Source organism: Erinaceus europaeus, chromosome 7 (assembly GCF_950295315.1).
Source record: "Erinaceus europaeus chromosome 7, mEriEur2.1, whole genome shotgun sequence".
NCBI classification, from domain to species: Eukaryota; Metazoa; Chordata; class Mammalia; order Eulipotyphla; family Erinaceidae; genus Erinaceus; species Erinaceus europaeus.
The window spans coordinates 83272375-83291614 of record NC_080168.1 but is presented as its reverse complement, the minus strand read 5'-3'; the positions used below and the strand labels follow the sequence as shown (position 1 = coordinate 83291614).

At 41.8% G+C, this 19240-nt stretch overlaps 1 protein-coding gene across 1 annotated transcript in view; it reads right to left on the bottom strand.

Annotated features, from left to right (window-relative positions):
- Window positions 1-19240, bottom strand: part of FAM124A (family with sequence similarity 124 member A) — a 109237-nt gene that overhangs the window by 45453 nt on the left and 44544 nt on the right. Inside the window, exon 3 of the mRNA XM_007521587.3 lies at window positions 9775-10508. Within this exon, the coding sequence (XP_007521649.1) occupies window positions 9775-10508 (734 nt within the window). The remainder of the gene's footprint in view (window positions 1-9774; window positions 10509-19240) is intronic.

The window sequence follows — 19240 nt, the reverse complement described above, 5'->3', positions numbered from 1 at the left end:
AATACATAGAAGAAACATTCCACAGTATTTGCTTTGTAAATATCTTTAAAGAATCAAGTGGGATGCATTGGATCGACCTTCTCGTGGTGCATCCCGTGAGTACCCATTCATTGGGGAAACTGACGATCCTTCCTAGCCCACTGAATCCACATGGATCCCAGTCACTTTCAAAGCCAGCAACAAGCAGCTCCTGACAGCTTTCAACCTGACGCTGTTGACTGGCTACGGAAGAAGGGCAAACGCTAGAAGAAGAAGAAAGAATCAAGTCCAATAGAAAGGAAAACAAAAACAAAATTAAACCAATGGGACACTATCAAACTGAAAAGTTCCTGCACCATTAAAAGAACCATCACCCAAACCAAAAGACACCCTGTTAAGTGGGAGAAGATCTTTATATCATAGATTAGACAAAGGACAAATAACCAAAATATATAAAGGTCTCACTAAACTTGACACCAAAAAAAAAAAAACCCACCCCATAAAAAATGGGGAAAGGACAAGAGCAAAAAAGCTTCATCAAAGACGATATTCAGAGGGACAACAAACATATGAGAAAATGCTCAAAAGTCACGGATTATCAAAAAAATATAAATAAAGACCTATGGCACTTCACAGTTATGAGAATGCCATATGTTAGAAAATATAGGGACAAAAAAATTAAAAAAGCATAGGGGCAATCATGCTGGTGAGCATGTGGGGAAAAGAAACCTTACACTGCTGTTGAGAATGTGGATTGGTTCAGCCCCAGTGGAAAACAGTCTAGAAATTCCTTAGAACAATAGAGATGGACTTTGCCCATGACCCAGTAATTCCTCTCCTAAGGAAACAAGCACATGTACATCTGTATTCATAGCAGCACAATTTGTAATTGTTCAAACTTGGAAACAACTCAGATGTCCAATGACAGATGGGTGAGTGGCTGAGAAAGTTGTGATATCTGTACACAATAGCATACTGTGCAGCTGTAAAAAAAAAAAAATAAATCATTTTCTTTGCTTCACCAGGAATATAATTTGAAGAAATTATGTTAAGTGAGATGATAAGCCACAAGAAGGGTGAATACCTGATGATCTCACTCATAGGTGTAAATTAAGAAATAAGAAATGAAAGGGAAAACACAAGATGAAACCTGGACTAGATATGGTGCATAGTAGCAAATTAAAGGACCCTGGGGGAGGGGGAGATAATGGTGGGCAAGGAGAGGGCTTGGGGATCCAGTACACAATGATGGAGAAAAACTTGTGTGGGTGGTGGGAGTGGTGTGTAGATGATAACTATCAAGAAGAGATAGATGAGAGGCTATATCCATGTGGCAACAACTATCCTACAAATCATTATTTTCCCAATAAAATGATTTGGGCAAAAAACCTATAGGCCATGAATAATGAATAAAGATGTACAATTTCTCAATAAAATATTAGCAAGCCAACACTGGAATGGATTTACCCTATGACCTGGCTTTATCCAAAGGAAACAAACACACCTATCTGGAGACAACTATGTTCTCCTATGTTCTTAGCAGCACATTTTATAATAGTTCAAATTGGGAAACAACCCAAGTGTCCAGATAAGTGGCTAAGGAAGCAGTGATACCTATATGTAATGGAATACTACCCAGTTGTTAAAAAGGTTGAAAGCATCTACTTGCCTCATCTTGGATGGATCTTGAAGGATTCATGTTAAGTGAAACAGCCAAAAGGAGAAGGACGAACACCAGATAATCTCAATTATAGGCGGAGGAAACAAGGAAGGAAAAGGAGAAGCTTGGACTGGTTGTGGTATGCTGTACCAAAGCAAAGATCTAGGGGTGGGGACCACAAGGGGATAATGAGGACATTAGGGTCCAGGCAAGGATTTGAATTGAGGGTGTGAATGTTTTGCTGAAGTCTGTCAAAGGGCTGAGAAACTCTGCCTAAATGTACTATAAACCATCATCCCAATAGAAATAATTTTTTTAATTATCTTTTTTTTATTTATTGGATAGAGACAGCCAGAAATCAAGAGGGGTGATAGAGAGGGAGAGAGACAGAGAGACGCCTGTAGCACTACTTCACCACTCGCAAAGCTTTCCTCCTGCAAGTGGGGACCGAGGGCTTGAACCTGGGTCTTTGCGCATTGTAATATGTATGTATGCTCAAGCAGGTGTGCCACCACCTGGCCCCAGAAATAATTTTTTAAAGTAAAAAAAAAGTTACTCATGCGGAATACAGAGACTTGAACATACAAATGTGAAAACAAATGTCAACCTATATCTAAAACTGGGAGAACTACAGTGGTTATCTATAGGGTGGGGATAAGACACAGACCTTTGGTGATGGGAGTGGTGAGGAAAAAACAATACTGTAAACCATTAAAAAAATAAAGGGAGTCAGCGGTAGCACAGTGGGTTAAGCGCAAATGGTGCAAAGTGCAAAGTGCAAGGACCAGCATCAGGATCCCGGTTCGAGCCCCTGGCTCCCCACCTGCAGGGGAGTTGCTTCACAGGTGGTAAAGCAGGTGTCTCTCTTCCTCTCCCCCTCTTTCCCTCCTTTCTCCATTTCTCTCTGTCCTATCTAACAATGACGACATCAACAACAATAATAACTACAACAATAATAGAAAACAACAAGGGCAACAAAAAGGGAAAAATATTTAAAAAAAGTAAGAAGAAACACTAGCAAACAAAATCTACCAGCACATCGACATGCTCATTCATCATGCTTATTAATTATTAATATGCTGGATTAATAGAATGAAAGGAAAAGGTGATACTTCTTTCAACAGATCCAGAAAAGCATTTCAGTTCAAGATATATTCATGATAAAAACAAAGGAAGCCATTCTCACCACACCCATTCAACACATGAAATATGTGAGGTGGTGATGGTGTCCTCTCCAGTGTGCCCTCAAAGGAGTGCTCCAGTGTAAGTAAGACCTGGGTACACACACACTTGTTAACCCCAAGTTGCCTGTACTATGAACCCATCACTCCCAGGGGTCTTTTTTTTTTTTCTTCTTCTTTTTACTTGATAAAAAGGACACAGCAATTGAGAGGGAGGGGTAGGTAGGGAGAGAAAGAGAGACACAGGCAATCCTGCTTTACCAGTCAAGGAACTCTCCCCCGCAGATAGGGACCAGGAGCTTGAACCCGACTACTTGCACATGGTAATGTGTGCACTCAACTTGCACCATCACCTAGCTCCCACTTGATAATTTAATATCCACAGTTAAAGGCTTAAACCTGCACAAGCAGGGAATGAAGGAGGCATTGGATCCCTACATGTTGGAGATTCTTTGACAGTTTGGCATGAGCCCACCCTTACTTCACACCTGATTCATTTCACGAAAATATCCCCTGCCACAGCCTTTCACAGATTGTTGGATCTTAAAACTGCCTCTCCTATTTTGTGACTCACAAAAAAACTTCTGAAACACTTACTTGGTGTCAATTTTCCTTGACCCAGTTTGTCACATTCAGAACTCAAAGGGTTCTGAATTGACCAAACTGACAAGAGCAATCCCTCCCCCGCCCCCCGCCATTTCATAACTGGAAAGGAAGTCAAATTTTCTCTATTAGTGACCCTATCAAAGAACTGTTAAGCTCTAATCAATGAATTCAGTAAAGTTGCTGGATAGAAAGTTAACATACAAAAAAATCAATGTCATTTCTATATACTAACAAAAATTATATAAAACAAATAAATGATCCCATTTACAAAAGCACGAAAAAACAAAACAATAAAAAACTTAGGATTAAATAAATTTAACCAAGAAGGTAAAAGAATTAATACTCTGAAAACAGACAGTGATGAAAGAAAGTGAAGACAGAAATAGATAGCTCATTCACATAAATTAGAAGAATTACTATTAAACTTTCCAGGGATAAGGAGATAAGTTATCCTGTTAGAGCACAAAACTTGTATGCTTAAGGTCCCATAGATCACAGGTTCAACCTACAGCACCATTATATGCCAAAGTTGAATAATGCTCTAGTTTCTCTCTCTCTCCCTCCTCTCTCTAAAAAAATTAATATTAAATAAGATAAAAAGAAACACATGAAAATGATGTTTAAAAATAAAACAAAATGCCTATTCAACCAAAAGTACCTACAGATTAAATTAAATCCCTATAAAGATTCCAATGACTTTTTTTTCCCCAAAAGTAGAAGAAAAATTCATATGAAACAAGAAAAGGCTCTGAATAGGCAAAACAGCTCCACAAATGAACACAGTGTGAGGCATCATACTAGCCTCCCACTAACTATAGCAACCAAATTAATATGAACTGACATGAAGATACACAGACCAATGTGATGGACTCATGACTCCAAAAATAAAACTCATACACATTTAAGTTAGTTTGTCAAGGGAATTAAGAACACTCAATGAAAAAAAAAAAGACAGTTGCTTCAATAAATGTGCTTGGAAAATGGTATATTCTTATGGAAAAGAATAGGGCCAGATCCCTGAAATATTGTGAATTGCTAGAAACATGTATTGATGATCCAGATGACCAAAATACATTTTGAAATTATGTTTGGACATCAACCACACTTCCTTGTGCCCATCTCCCCAAAGCCTTGGTTCTTAAGTGTTGGGATAGTGGTATCTCTTGTTCAATTAATGAAGTAACTTTTGGAAAACACCAAAGGATGGTGGTTGGCTTCCAGCACAAATAGATGATGGAAATTTTTCTGATTTCCTGAGAAGGGAGAGAGACTAAAAACTGAGGAATGACTCAGCTGTCTTGTAAATCACTTTCTACAATAAAATAAAAATAAATAAAAATCATTTTCTACAATAAAACGAGTCACACCTATGTGATGAAACCCTGTAAGGAAAGACTTCATGGAGCTTCTGGGATGGTGAAGCATGGAGATTTGGGGAATGAGAATGCTTAGAAGCCCCCTGTACTCTTTCCTCTGATTCTTGTAGCTTCTCCCAACTGTCCATTCCTGGTTTATAAATTGATGGTCTTCCGAGGAAATGGGTCCCCTGAGTTATGTGAGTTGCCCCAGCAAATGACTCAAACCTGAGGAGGGCATCCTGGGAACCTGTACCTGACTGATCAAAGCTTGGCCTTCTGTCTGGAGCCTGAAGTGAAAGGCAGTTTGGAAGGCTGAGCCCTTCACCTGAGGGCTCTAAGGCCACATCAGGACAGTGGTACAGCTGAGTTACACTTCTCCACACCCTGCTGAGAACTGCCTTCGAAGTTGGGGGTAAACTTATGTACAGATTCAGCTTGCAACTGGCTGTAGGACACCTACATAACCTGTTACACCACCAACACAACTCAGTTACAAATGGATAGAAGACTTAAATGCAAAGCATAAAACTCCTGAATGAAATGACAGGGAAAAGCTCCTTGATGTGAAAGACAACTACCGGATGTTTCATTCATTTGTGGGAGATAGAAACTGGAACACATAAAACAGACATAGCCAAACTGTGTCTGAAAATTTGTGAGAACTATGAAGTCATCTGGAGGTGGGAGGAGACACAGAACTTTGGTGTTGGGTATGGTGTGGAACCATATTCTTTAAGTTTTATAATCCGTAAACCACTATTATGTCACAAATAAAAATCTGAAAGAAAAATAAGAACTACAGCAAACTAGAAAGGAATGATAAAAAAAAAAAAGGCAACCTACATAATGGGAAAAATATTTGCAAATCATGTATCTGACAAGAGGTCAATATCCAAAATATGAAGAACACATACAGCTCATATTTCTAGTCATTAGGGAAAAGTAAATTAAAACTAGAACAAGGGGCCAGAGACAGCACAACTGGCAGAGTGCCTGTGTTGCCATATGTACAGCTCAGGTTCAAATCCCAGCACCACATGTGGAAACAGAGGTAGAGGTACTCCTGTGCTATCATGTCTTCCCCTGTCTCTCTTTTATCTGAAAAACTAGCTGGCATGAAAAAAAAAACTAGCTGGCATTATGAGGCTGCATATGTGTGAGGCCCCAGTGACACACACACACACACACACACACACACACACTTCAATGCAAGATATACCATCAATAGAATAGTTATCACCAAAAGGACATGAAATAAGGAATACTGGTGAGAAAAGGAATACTTTTTGTGAGAATGTAGATTGGTACAGTCTCTCTGGGAAACAGTTTGGATATTCTTACAAATAGAACTACCATGTGACCCAGTCAGTCTAATTCTAGATATAAATACATCAGTGAAGGAAATGCAATCACTGTAGAAATGCCGGGATAGCCTGAGGGTGCTTCTTCCAGAGCAAGTGCTCTCTGGGTTGGAGAGAACTCAACTGGAGCCAACCGAGGCTGCTGCGTGGGAGAGGGATAAGGAACTCGTGCCATACTAACGTTGCAAGAGATACACTCTGGAACTCTTGGAGCTGGAAAGCAATTCCAAGTGTTTTTACTCAGAAAAGCAGCTTGTATATATACTAGCCAAGTATGGTGTAAACAGGGTGTGATGTAGAGAAGGTGGAGCAAAAAAAGAGATGGGTGAAAATCAGGGTGTGACAAGGAGAAGGGGCGGAGCAGGCGAGAATTCTACCACTGAACCACCAATGCCCTGGAGGGAGGGTGGTGCTTAGTTAACAGTGGTTTATGTAAATAGACCACAGCTTTGAGTGGGATCAAACCAATGCCTTGCAGGCATGCCGGTGCTTAGTTAAGCAGGATTAGAGACAGAAGCTTTAAGCCAGGGGAGCTGGCATACTACCCAACATAGAAAAGTTGTCTGCACCTCTGTGTTCATAGCAACATTGTTGACAGTTGCCAAGACAGAGAAAATTTTTAAGTGTCCATGATGAATGATAAGTGGACCAGGAACTCATGGCAACAACAGAATATTATTCAGCCATAAAATGAAGAAAATCTTGTCCTTTGTGACAGGATGGCTAGACTGTGGGGGCTAAGTGAAATAAGTGAGAGGAAGACAAATACCATTATGATCTTCATTTATGGAGAGCCTAAAAAAGCCAAAGTCATCAGGATTATTATGTTTCTCAGAGGTGTGTGTGTATGTTTATGTGTATGTGTGTGGGGGATGGCAGTGAGAACTGAAGGAAGGTGATCAAAAGATATGCATTTCCAGTTATAAATGAGCCAGGGGGTGACTCACTTGGTAGAGGGCACGCTTTGTCAGAGGCCCTAGATTAGGGGACCCCGGTTCCCACATGAACACACCACCGGTGAAGTGGTGCTTCAGAAACTGAAAAATCTTCTCACATTGCAGAAGGAACTGTAGAACCAATATTAGTAACATTCAGTTGACTGGATAATAAAGCTACAGTGCTCTTTTTAAAAAATATGCATAGTTCAAAGGGAAATCCCAGAATTGTAGAGTTCTTTCTTTTCCCCTTTTGTTGCCCTTGTTGTTTATCGTCACTGTTATTATTGTTGTTATTGCTGTTGTTTTTGGATAGGACAGAGAGAAACTGAGAGAAGAGAGGGAAGACAGAGGGGGGAGAGAAAGATAGACACCTGCAGACCTGCTTCACCATCTGTGAAGCGAACCCCCTGCAGGTGGGGAGCCAGGAGCTCAAACCGGGATCCTTATGCTGGCCCTTGCACTTCGCACCATGTGCACTTAACCTGCTGTGCCACCACCAGGCTCCCAATTGTAGAGTTCTTATACTAACATCTCTCTTAAGGTAACTTCTGTATGAAGCAGTGTGGCTTGGCTACAGGTTCAGCCCATTACCTGACATGTGCCAAGTCCTCACTTCTTTCTGTGGTATGTGGATTACAGTTCTGATGCCTAGTGGCAAAGCTAACAGAAAGCATTAAATCATAACTGCAATTCAAATAAGTATAGTCTTCACCTTTTAAGGTAATGACCCACCTCCAAACTGGTCGACATCTCACCAGGTAGAGTGTTAGGCCCTGGGTTCCAGCAGTGGCCCCCACAGCACCAAGGGAAGCATTACAGATGCTGGAAGTCCTTCTCTCTGTATCCTTTTGCTGTCTGTCTCTCACTTGCTCCAGCAAAAGAAAAAAAAAAAGAAAGAAAGAAAGAAAAGGAGGAGGGAGATAGCTCATTCAATACAGTGAATACAGTGCACACTTTGCCATGTGCAACGACTTAGCTTCAAATTCCTGGCTGGTACACAGGAGCATCTGGATGGGGGAAGCTTTTGTAGTGGTGCTATGGTGACTCTCCTCCTCTCTGTCTTTCTACCTCTCTCACCCCCATCTGAAAAAAAATGTGTTTGCTGGGAGTGTTGGAATCATGCAGACATGGAGGCCCAGTGATAATCTTGGCAAACAAATAAAACAAAAATGTTCAAGAATGAAAAGCTGAACCCAGGAGCTCATGTGTGAAGCCCTAACACCAAAACTACACCAGCCTCTGATTTTCTATCCACTTTCTCACTTCAGCTAGTTAGACATGAAGACTGAGTCATTGGGGGCAGTGGCTTTTCAGAAAAACAAAGCCTGATGAAACTGCAGCTTATTTACTTGTTAGTTTAAGAGAGCCTGGGTTAGGAATGATCAGGCAGGGTCTATGGTAAGATGGTGCTAAATCTGCATGCTGTACTTTAAATTATAGAGTAGAGCTAATGATGTTCAAAGGGAGGGCCATCTCAGGGAGGGTAAGAGAAGGAAGGGGTTCAGCAGTGGAGCCAAGGCATGACCACAAAAGTAACATCTGCATCCACTTCTTTTCTTCTTCTTCTTCTAGCGTTTGCCCTTCTTCCGCAGCCAGTCAACAGCGTCAGGTTGAGCCACTTCTTTAAAATGTATTCACTCGGGGGTCGGGTGGTAGCGCAGTGGGTTAGGTGCACATGGCGCAAAGCGCAAGGACCAGCATAAGGACCCCGGTTCGTGTTCCCGGCTCCCCACCTGCAGGGGAGTCCCTTCACAGGCAGTGAAGCAGGTCTGCAGGTGTCTATCTTTCTTTCCCCCTCTCTGTCTTACCCTCCTCTCTCCATTTCTCTCTGTCCTATCCAACAACGAACGAAATCAACAACAACAAGAACCGCAACAAGGCTACAACAACTAGGGCAACAAAAGGAGAAAAAAATGGCCTCCAGGAGCAGTGGATTCATGATGCAGGCACTGAACCCCAGCAATAACCCTGGAGGCAAAAAAAATGTATTCACTCACCTCTTCCCAAGTTTCTCCAAATCTGGAGGTCCGCAAAGACATCACGTGAGAACTCAAAACATTTATGAGAAAGTCACACTTCAAGTCATCACTGAATTTAACAACCTATTACCAGCAAAAGGTGGGGAGGCATGGCTGTCTCTTCTAACCAACTTCAACATACTTTTATAATTTTCAGAGGCTTGCTGTCCTGATGTTCCGCTGGAGAACTGAAGACCCTGAGGATTTGGGAAATCAACAGCACCAAGTTCTAGGGACAGAAGGGCACTGGAAAGAGCCATCCACACTTAGCCTATGCTGGAGCACTGGTGGGTAACCAGTGAGAGTCCCGCCCAACACCTGACCATGAAGGAAGCATGGAGAAAAAGCTCTGCCCTCCTCTCAAGAGTTTGGAAACCCTGACTTGGTCTCAAAGCTAGATGGAAGGATATCCATCTCTCCTATTTTTTTTTATTTTAATTTTTTTTAAACTAAAGCACTACTCAGCTTTGGCATATAGTGGTGCTGGGGGCTGAACCTGGGACTTCAAAGCCTCTGGCCTGAAAGAACCACTATACTAGCTCCCCTGCCCCACTGAACTCTCCTAATCCACCACTCTGTAATAGGTGCCAAGTAGGGCTTGTGGCAGAGCCATCACTTATCCATCCACTTATCCACCCTTCCCAGCACCACCTACAGACAGACAGACAGGCACCTGCAGCAGGATCCTGTTGCCATCGTGGTCCTCCGTCTGCCAGCGGCCCTCGCTGATGGGACTGCAAGGGTTGGGCAATAGCGGTACCAGCTCGCCCAGGTCCCTGACGCGGAACTCCAGCACAGCCGAGTCGGCGGGCACCGGGTTCTGGCCGCGGGGCAGCCTCTTGAGGGAGAACTGGATGTCCAGGTCCATGTTGGAGAAGACGGGGAAGGTGCTGAAGTCCGCCTTGCCCCTGCTGGGGCTGCGCCGCAGGATCAGCTCATAGAAGCGGAGGCTGTCAGTGTAGTTGTCGTGGCGGCAGTACAAGGTGAAGCGCACGATCTCCTGGCCATAGTGCACCGGCCGGATGGCCCAGAGCGGCGTCCCGGGCGCCAGCGAGAAGAAGTCCTGGCTGCAGGGCAGGTAGGGCAGCAGGCGGCCCGGCACCCGCTCTGTGTGGTGGTGGCGCCAGGGCGGCCGCTGCAGCGCGTGGTGCAGTTGCAGGATCTGCTCCTCGCCATAGTCCTCCTGCAGGAACAGCACCACCGCCAACGCCGGCTGTGCTCCCCGCGGGGCCTTGCGCCGCCGCCTGCAGGCCCTCCGCTCTGAGACCCGGAACAGCTGCAGGTCTGGGTGGATCCATGCCAGGACCTTGTCGATTGCGTCCTGCAGGGGCTGCGACTGGCCGGGGTCTGCGATGATGTGGATGCTGACCAGGAAAGGGTCCTGCGCCTCCTCCAGGGAAAGTTCACCTGGGAGCACAGAAAAGAAAAAGCGAAAGATGGGTAGGTGTACACAAAGTGTCCCTTGCAAGCATGTAAGGACTATGCAGGAAGGGGTTCAGTCCTTTTTCTATTTGTTTGTTTGTTTATTTTTTTACTAGAGCACTGTTCAGCTCTGGCTTATGATGCTGCTAAGGATTGAACCAGGGACCTCTGAGCCTCAGGCCTGAAAGTCTTTTTGCAAAACCATTATGCTATCTCCCCAGCCCAGAGACTAAATTCTGACTAAGCAGACTGATTTTCCCATTCCAAGTTCTTCTGAGAATATTCCTACTGCAACACCCCAGGGTCCCAAACTAGAGCTGCTGCTACTAACAGTTGGGGCAGGGGAGGGCAGAGTTAGGAATGCCCTGCAGAAAGATCTGAAAGGGACAGCAGGCCCTTGAGAGGCATGGCTGAGGCAATAAATGTACAACACTTAGGCATCTGATGAAGTCATTGTAGCACCTGATACTACACCCAATCCCTAAAGCACCATACTACTTTGACCACATTGTTAACTTATTCAGTTGGTTTAGTTTGCCTTTGCTCACATGGCCTGTGGTGGGAAATTGGATAGACAGACTCAGTCATGCCTGGTTAACCATTCTGCTCAGGGATGTGCTTGTCTGGTGGGGATCCTCTAGCTGTGGGACACAGGGAGAGCCCCCTGACCAGCACAGAGCTGGTGCTGGTGCAGATGACTGGGGCCGTGGCAGGGGTAGGAACATGCACCGACAGTCATCACTGCCCATGTAATGCCTCCTCTCCTAAGCCCACATCCACCCTGAAGCCCTGAATAAGTCAGCACCCCTCCCTCCCTGGTAGAACATCTAGGAGCATCAGTTTCCAAGTGTGAGGTTGACTACAAAACTTGGCAATATTTTCCTATGCGATGAGCAGTTTGCAGATACCCTGATCAAAGTGTTCCCATGGCCATGGATAGAACAGCAGGCAGAATGCCTGAGATCTTTGCCTTCCCCATCTCTGACTGAAAATGTATTCAAATTGGCCTGGATTAAAAATGAGTATGCAAACCTATGGACATATAATTTTTGATAAGGGGCCAAACTATTAAGTGGAGGAAGGAGGGTCTCTTCAATAAATTGTGCTGGGAAAACTCGGTTGAAATGTGCAGAAGAATGAAACTGAAACACTTTATCTTACCAAAACAGAAGTCAACTCCAAACGGATCAAGGACCTGGGTGTTAGACCAGAAACTATCAAATACTTAGAAGAAAACATTGGTGGAACACTTTCCCATCTAAATCTCAAGGACATCTTTGATATACAAACCCAATTGCAAGGAAGACTAAAACAAAAACAAACCAATGGGATTACATCAAATTGAAAAACTTCTGCACGGCTAAAGAAACCATCACCCAAACAAACCAAACTCTTCACAGAATGAGAGAAGATACTTACATGCCATACATCAGACAAGAGGCTTAATAACCAAAATATATGAAGAGATCACCAAACTTAGCAACTAAAAGGCAAATGACCCCATTCAAAAGTGGGGAAAGGATATGAACAAAATATTCACTATAAGAGATACAAAAAGCCAACAAACATGAAAAATTGTTCCACAGCACTGTCAAGAGAAATGCAAATAAAAACAATGAGATACCAACTCACCCTTGTGAGAATGTCATACATTAGAAATGACAGCAACAACAAATGCTGGAGAGGTTGTGGGGACAAAGGAACCCTCTTGCACTGCTGGTAGAAATGCAAATTGATCCAACCTCTGTGTAGAGATGTCTGGAGAACCCTCACAAGCCTAGAAATAGACCCAGTAATATGACCCAGTAATTAATTTCCTAGGGATATATACTAAGGACTCTATAACTCCCAACCAAAAATATGTGTATACCTATATTCATAGCAGCACAATTCATAATAGGCAAAACCTGGAAGCAACCCAGGTGCCCAACCACAGATGAATGAGTGAGAAAGTTGTGGTATATATACACAATGGAGTACTTAATATACACTCCTATTGTTAATATACACTCCTATTAACTTATAGTCTTATAAATAATTATTTAATCAATAGGAGGGGGAAAATAGATTGAATGTCTCAAACTTTTTGATGCATAGACCCCAAGTTCTGAGTATATTTTCCTCTAATCTAAGCACTTAAACTTTCAAATTGGTAACATGATTGAATTTTAACAGTGGGTTTAAATTGTTAATACATTTCTATAATGACTTGTTCTTTGAAATATTAAATCACCTAGAATCTTAGACCAGGGAGATCAGAAGCAACTGGTCTTGTCAGTATATAAGATAGTTATTTGAAAATAGCATTAAATACAGCAAATCCTAACCATAGGATTTTCAAAGTAAACCAAACTCCCCAGAATTTTGTTATAACAATAACTATCTATTGCCTGCTTAAACTCTAAGACAGTAGGCACACACCCATTCTCTATAAAACTCCTATTTCTCTCAGTCCTGGAACCTCTGGGTGGGGCTCATGTTCCTTCATGCTTCTCTAGATCCATACCATTTGATACTGCATCTGCCAACCTCAACCAAATCAATGCAACTAGTACCACCATGACATGTTTCACCTTGAACAGTGTCCAGATATGATAGGCATGGATGTCAACCCTTCAGCTCCATTACTTTGGTGAGACCTTTCCTAGCTCATAGGACTTTTTAATTCCATTCTGGATGGTGCACTTCCTAACAAAGCCACAGAACCTAGATATAGACCAGGGCCCATGAGATAGAGCACATGTGCACATGTATCCATAAGTTAAGGGAAAATATATACCTTAAAGTAAAAGTGTACAATAGTTCACAGTGACTCACTAAGTGCAACAAACAAGTACACAGACATGATAAAGTACTTAATCAAATAGTTTCTACTTAGACCCAGATACCCTCCTCACCTACTTCCTATTTCAATTCCCTCAATCACTCTAAGGCTAACCTTGCCAGATAAAGTAAGGACTACAGAAGCTGGATAAGGGCAAGAGTCTAGCATACTTTAAAGATGGCCCCTTTGGTCACTGCCAGGCCACCCCACCACTTGGACCCTAGTTAGGGAATCCTGGGATTCCCATACATAAATATTATGGGCCTAGACCTCTAACAGATCCCTCTCTCCACCATCACTGGTTATCTCCATCAGGAACAACATAATAAACCCTTGTTGGCCTCTAAAGGACCTTATCCTCAATATGGAACAACAATGGTAGAAACTGCCCAACTCTCCAAAGGGAGGCTGGGTCTACATACTTTACCACTCAAAGAAATGAGTGCAACCTAGAATGTTCCTAGCTATGACCATGGAATATGAGCTCAGACCTACAGGGATGTGGAAATTACACAGACTCCTGTGCTGAATATAAGCCCTAAATCAGATTGATGGGGTTTACATTTAATAGCATTTATATACTTTTCCATATTTGAGAGCTACTTTCTTCCCTGATCCAGCTTTCTAATCCTATTACCAGCTCTGACACTATCTGCCCAGACAACACCTTTAGCCCATCTGCCTCTTAGGTGCTGGGCTCAGGAAAAAATTGGTAATCATGGGCCCCTTGGAATATACCTAAAATAGACCTACTAGCTTTTTCCAAAATGGAAACCCCAAATCTCATCTGCTATATTATTACCTTTAGGTTCCTGATTGCTAAACAAAATTTTCTGCTTTATATCTTAAAGCTTTTTCAGCCATCAAGTTCCAGATGCTACCATGACACCAAACTGATTTCCCTGGGCAGACAACCTCACCAATATGTCCTGGAACCCTACTTCTCCAGAGCCCTGCCCCACTAGGGAAAGATAGAAACAGGCTGGAAGTATGGATCGACCTGTCAACGCCCATGTCTAGTAGAGAAGCAATTACAGAAGCCATACCTTCCACCTTCTGCACCCCATAATGATCCTGGGTCCCGAGGGATAAAGAACAGGAAAACTTCCAATGGAGGGGATGGGATGCGGAACTCTGGTGGTGGGAATTGTGTTGATTTGTATCCCTCTTATACTATGGTCTTTTCAATCATTATTAAATCAATTTAAAATGAGTATGATTCAATACTTAGTACTACCCACTACTGTGAAATCTTTAATTACCTTACTTAGACACAAGTCAATCCAGGCAAGAGTGATCAGTAATTTGAAAAGTACTGAGAGAGGGACCTCATAGCATACTATATAGAATGGTTAAACCAACAAGAAGAAATACTGGAGCAATGAACCAGGACAAGAGTCCAGTTAAAAGCTCCCCAAAGGTTGAAGCACAAAATAATGAGGTCAACATCCAAACACTAGTGAAGGAAATAATTAACAGGAGTGAGTAAAGAGTTTGAAAGAATTGTCATCAGAAATGCAGAAACAACCAATGAGACTCTGGAAGAAAACACTAATTATCTCAAGGTTATTAGAGAGCTCAAAGCTGAAATAGCTGAGATAAGAACACAACTAGCTGAACAAGCTAAAACAGTATCAGAACAGGGTAACAAAATAGGTGAGCTCCAGAAAACAGTAGAGGGGGGAGAGAGACTAGAATAAATGAGGCTGAAGACAGAATTAGCAAGATCAAGGATGACTTAGAGACAACTAAAAAAGAAGCAAGAGATCTCAAAAAGAGATTAAGAGATACTGAAAACAACAAAAGAGACCTATGGGATGACTTCAAAAGAAACAATATATGCATCATTGGCTTACCAGAGGAGGAAAGAGAGGGAGAGGAAGAAAGCATTCTTCAGGACATAATAGCTGATAACTTCTCTAGTCTAGACAACATCAAAGATATAAAGGTTCAAGAATCCCAGAGGGCTCCAAACAGAATTAACCCAGACACATCATATTTAGAATGAAAAGGAATATGGATAAGGAAAGGATCTTAAAGACTACAAGAGAAAAACAGTCACCTACAGAGGAAAACCTGCTAAGATTAGCAGCAGACTTCTCCACACAAACACTACAGGCCAGAAGAGAATGGCAAGATATCTATCAAGTGGCTCAATGAGAAAGGCTTTCAACCAAGACTACTGTATACTATGAGACTGTCATTCAGACTAGATGGGGGCATCAAAACCTTCTCAGACAAGCAAGAGTTGAAAGAATCAACTATCACCAAGCTTGTTCTGAAAGAAGTTCTAAAAGGTTTCCTATAAACAGGCAGACCACCATAGATATGCCATATATCAGAACACTCTAAAACTCTACAAGAATGGCATTAAAATATCTTCAATCTTTGATATCAATAAATGTCAGTGGCCTGAATTAACCTATTAAAAGACACAGAGTAGGAAGATGGATCAGAAAACACAACCCAACAATATGCTTTCTACAGGAAACCCACCTAACTCAACAAGACAAACACAGACTCCAAGTGGAAGGATGGAAAACTATCATACAGGCCAATGGTCCACAAAAAAAGGAGGTAGGAATAGCTATTCTCATATCTGACATGATAGACTTTAGAATAAATAAAATTTAAAAGATAGGGATGGACACTACTTAATGCTTAGTGGGTAAGTACATCAAGAGGGCTTAACAATTAATAACATTTATGCACCCAATGAGAAGTCACCTAAATACATCAAACATCTACTAAAAGAACTACAGCAATATATTAACAGCAACACAGTCATAGTAGGGGACTTCAACACCTCACTCTCTCAACCTGACAGATCTTCCAGGCAGAAAATCAATAAAGACATGAGGGAGCTAAATGACGAGATAGATGAACTAGAGCTATTGGACATTTTCAGAGTCATCCATCCCAAGACACTGGAATACACATGTCGCTCAAGTCCACATGGGTCATTCTCAAGGATAGACCATATGTTAGGCCACAAAGACAGCATGAGCAAATTCAAGAGCATTGAAATCATCCAAAGCATCTTCTGAGACCACAGTGGAATTAAACTAACATTTAACAACCAACAGAAGATTAGTAATAGTCCCAAAATGTGGAAGCACAACAGTACACTCCTTAACAACTACTGGGCAAAAGAGGAAATAAAGGAATAAATCAAAATGTTTTGAGAGTTCAGTGAAAATGAAGACATAAGCTATCAAAATATTTGGGACACAGCTAAGGAAGTACTAAGAGGGAAGTTCATAGCCATACAAGCACACATTAGGAAACAAGAAAAGGGACAAATAAACAACATGATTGCATCCCTTAAACACCTAGAAGAAGAAGAACAAAGGAACCTTAAAGCAACTAGAAGGAGAGAAATCACTAAAGTTAGGGCAGAAATCAGTAACATTAAAAATAAGAAAGCCATAGAAAAGATCAACGAAAGTAAATGTTGGTTCTTCAAAAGAGTGAACAAAATTGACAAACCATTAGCCAGACTCACAAAACAAAAAACGGAGAAGACCCAAATAAATTGGATCATAAATGAAAGAGGAGATATCACAACAGACACCACAGAACTTCAACATATCATGCGAGGCTTCTATGAACAACTATATGCCCCCAAGCTAGAGAACCTAGAAGAAATGGACGATTTCCTAGATACTCATGAACTTCCAAAATTAAGTACAGAGGAACTAGGTAACATGAACAGACCCATCACAGCTAATGAAATTGAAACAGTTATCAAAAACCTTACTGAGATTGAAAGTCTCGGACCAGATGGTTTTACAAATGAATTCTACAAAACTTTCAAAGAATAACTAATACCTCTACTTTTAAAAGTCTTCCAGAAGATTGAAGACACAGGAATACTCCCTTACAGCTTCTATGAAGCCAACATCACTTTGATACCAAAAGCAGACAGGGACATAACCAAAAAAGAAAACTACAGACCAATTATCACTGATGAAAATAGATGCTAAGATATTGAACAAAATTCTACCCAACTGGATAGAGCAGTATATTAAAAATATTGTTCATCATGACTAAGTGGGGTTTATCCCAGGCATGCAAAGTTGGCTTAATATACATACATCAATCAATGTGATCCACCACATCGATAAAGGAAAGCCAAAAAACACATGTCATATCAATAGAGGCAGAGAAAGCCTTTGACAAAATACAACATCCTTTTATGATCAAAACACTACAAAAATGGGAACAGATGGAAAACTTCTCAAGATAGTGGAGTCTATATATAGCAAACCTACAGCCAACATCATACTCAATGGTGAAAAACTGGAAGCATTTCCCCTCAGATCAGGTACTAGACAGGGCTTCCCACTATCATCACTATTCAACATAGTATTGGAAATTCTTGCCACAGCAATCAGGCAGGATCAAGGAATAAAGGGATATAGATTGGAAGAGAAGTCAAACTCTCCCTATTTGCAGATGACATGATAGTATACATAAAAAACCTAAAGAATCCAGCAACAATTCATCAGACAATACAGTAAGTTGTACAGGGAGAATACAGGTCCAATAAGGATGTATTCTGTATTATGCATGTATAAACTATTGTATTTACTATCAAATGTAAAACATTAATTCACCAATAAAGAAATTTAAAAAATACTTAGTACTAAATGACAAAGGGAAGGAGAACTATTTCTTTGATATGTGTGTGTGTGTGTGTGTGTATTGTGTGTGTGTGTGTATAGGGGAGATAGATAAGGAGAAGAAACACACATATCTGAAAAGCTTTCTGGAGGATGCACTGTGTATAATGGTCCTTGAAGAGTAAATATCACCTCCCTTGGGAGTAACCTCAGAGGGTGGAGATCATTCTGAAAGTGCAGTATTGTATATAGAACAGAAGCACATTTGGCAGGAGGTGGTGAGTAAATCTGAAAGATGGCAACAAATGCAACAAGAAAAATAGACTGAAGCAAAATTGCATAGGGCTTCAACAAAATATGGTAGTAGTAACAAGGGCTAATGGAAAGTTTCCTTTTTTTTTTTTTTTTTTTTGCTATATTTATCCTTTTTGTTGCCCTTGTTGTTTATTCTTGTTGGATAGGACAGAGAGAAATGGAGAGAGGAGGGGAAGACAGAGAGGGGGAGAGAAAGATAGACACCTGCAGACCTGCTTCACCACTTGTGAAGCGACCCCCTATAGCCTGGAACCAGGATCCTTATGCTGGTCCTTGTGCTTCACACTATGTGTGCTTATCCCGCTGTACCACCACCCAGTCCCCTTTCCATTTGTTTTTAACCAGAGCATTGATCAGCTCTAGTTTATGGTGGCCCCTGTGTTTGAACTTGGGACTTCTGGTGCCTTAGACTACTGCACTAGTCCTAGTGCTATCTTCCCAGCCCAAGACAATGGAAAGTTTTTTTTTATTAAGATGTGTTTATTAATAAGTGAGAGGGAAGAGAGAGAATCAGAGCATCACTCTGGCAACTTGCAATTCCAGGGATCCAGTTCAGGACCTCATGCTTGAAAGTCCAGTGTTCTGTTTATTATACCACCTCCCAGGTTGCAGAGAATGGAAAGTTTTAATAAAGGGCCATGGGAATCAAGACAGTGGCATGAGCATAGGCAAAGGAAGCAGTTAGAATATAAGCAAAAAAGGGAGTTGGGCGGTAGCACAGCGGGTTAAGCGCAGGTGGTGCAAAGTGCAAGGACTGGTGTAAGGATCCCAGTTCGAGCCCCCAGCTCCCCACCTGCAGGGGAGTTGCTTCACAGGCAGTGAAGCAGGTCTGCAGGTGTCTATCTTTCTCTCCCCATCTCTGTCTTCCCCTCCTCTCTCCTTTTTCTCTCTGTCCTATCCAACAACGATGACATCAATAATAATAACTACAACAATAAAACAAGGGCAACAAA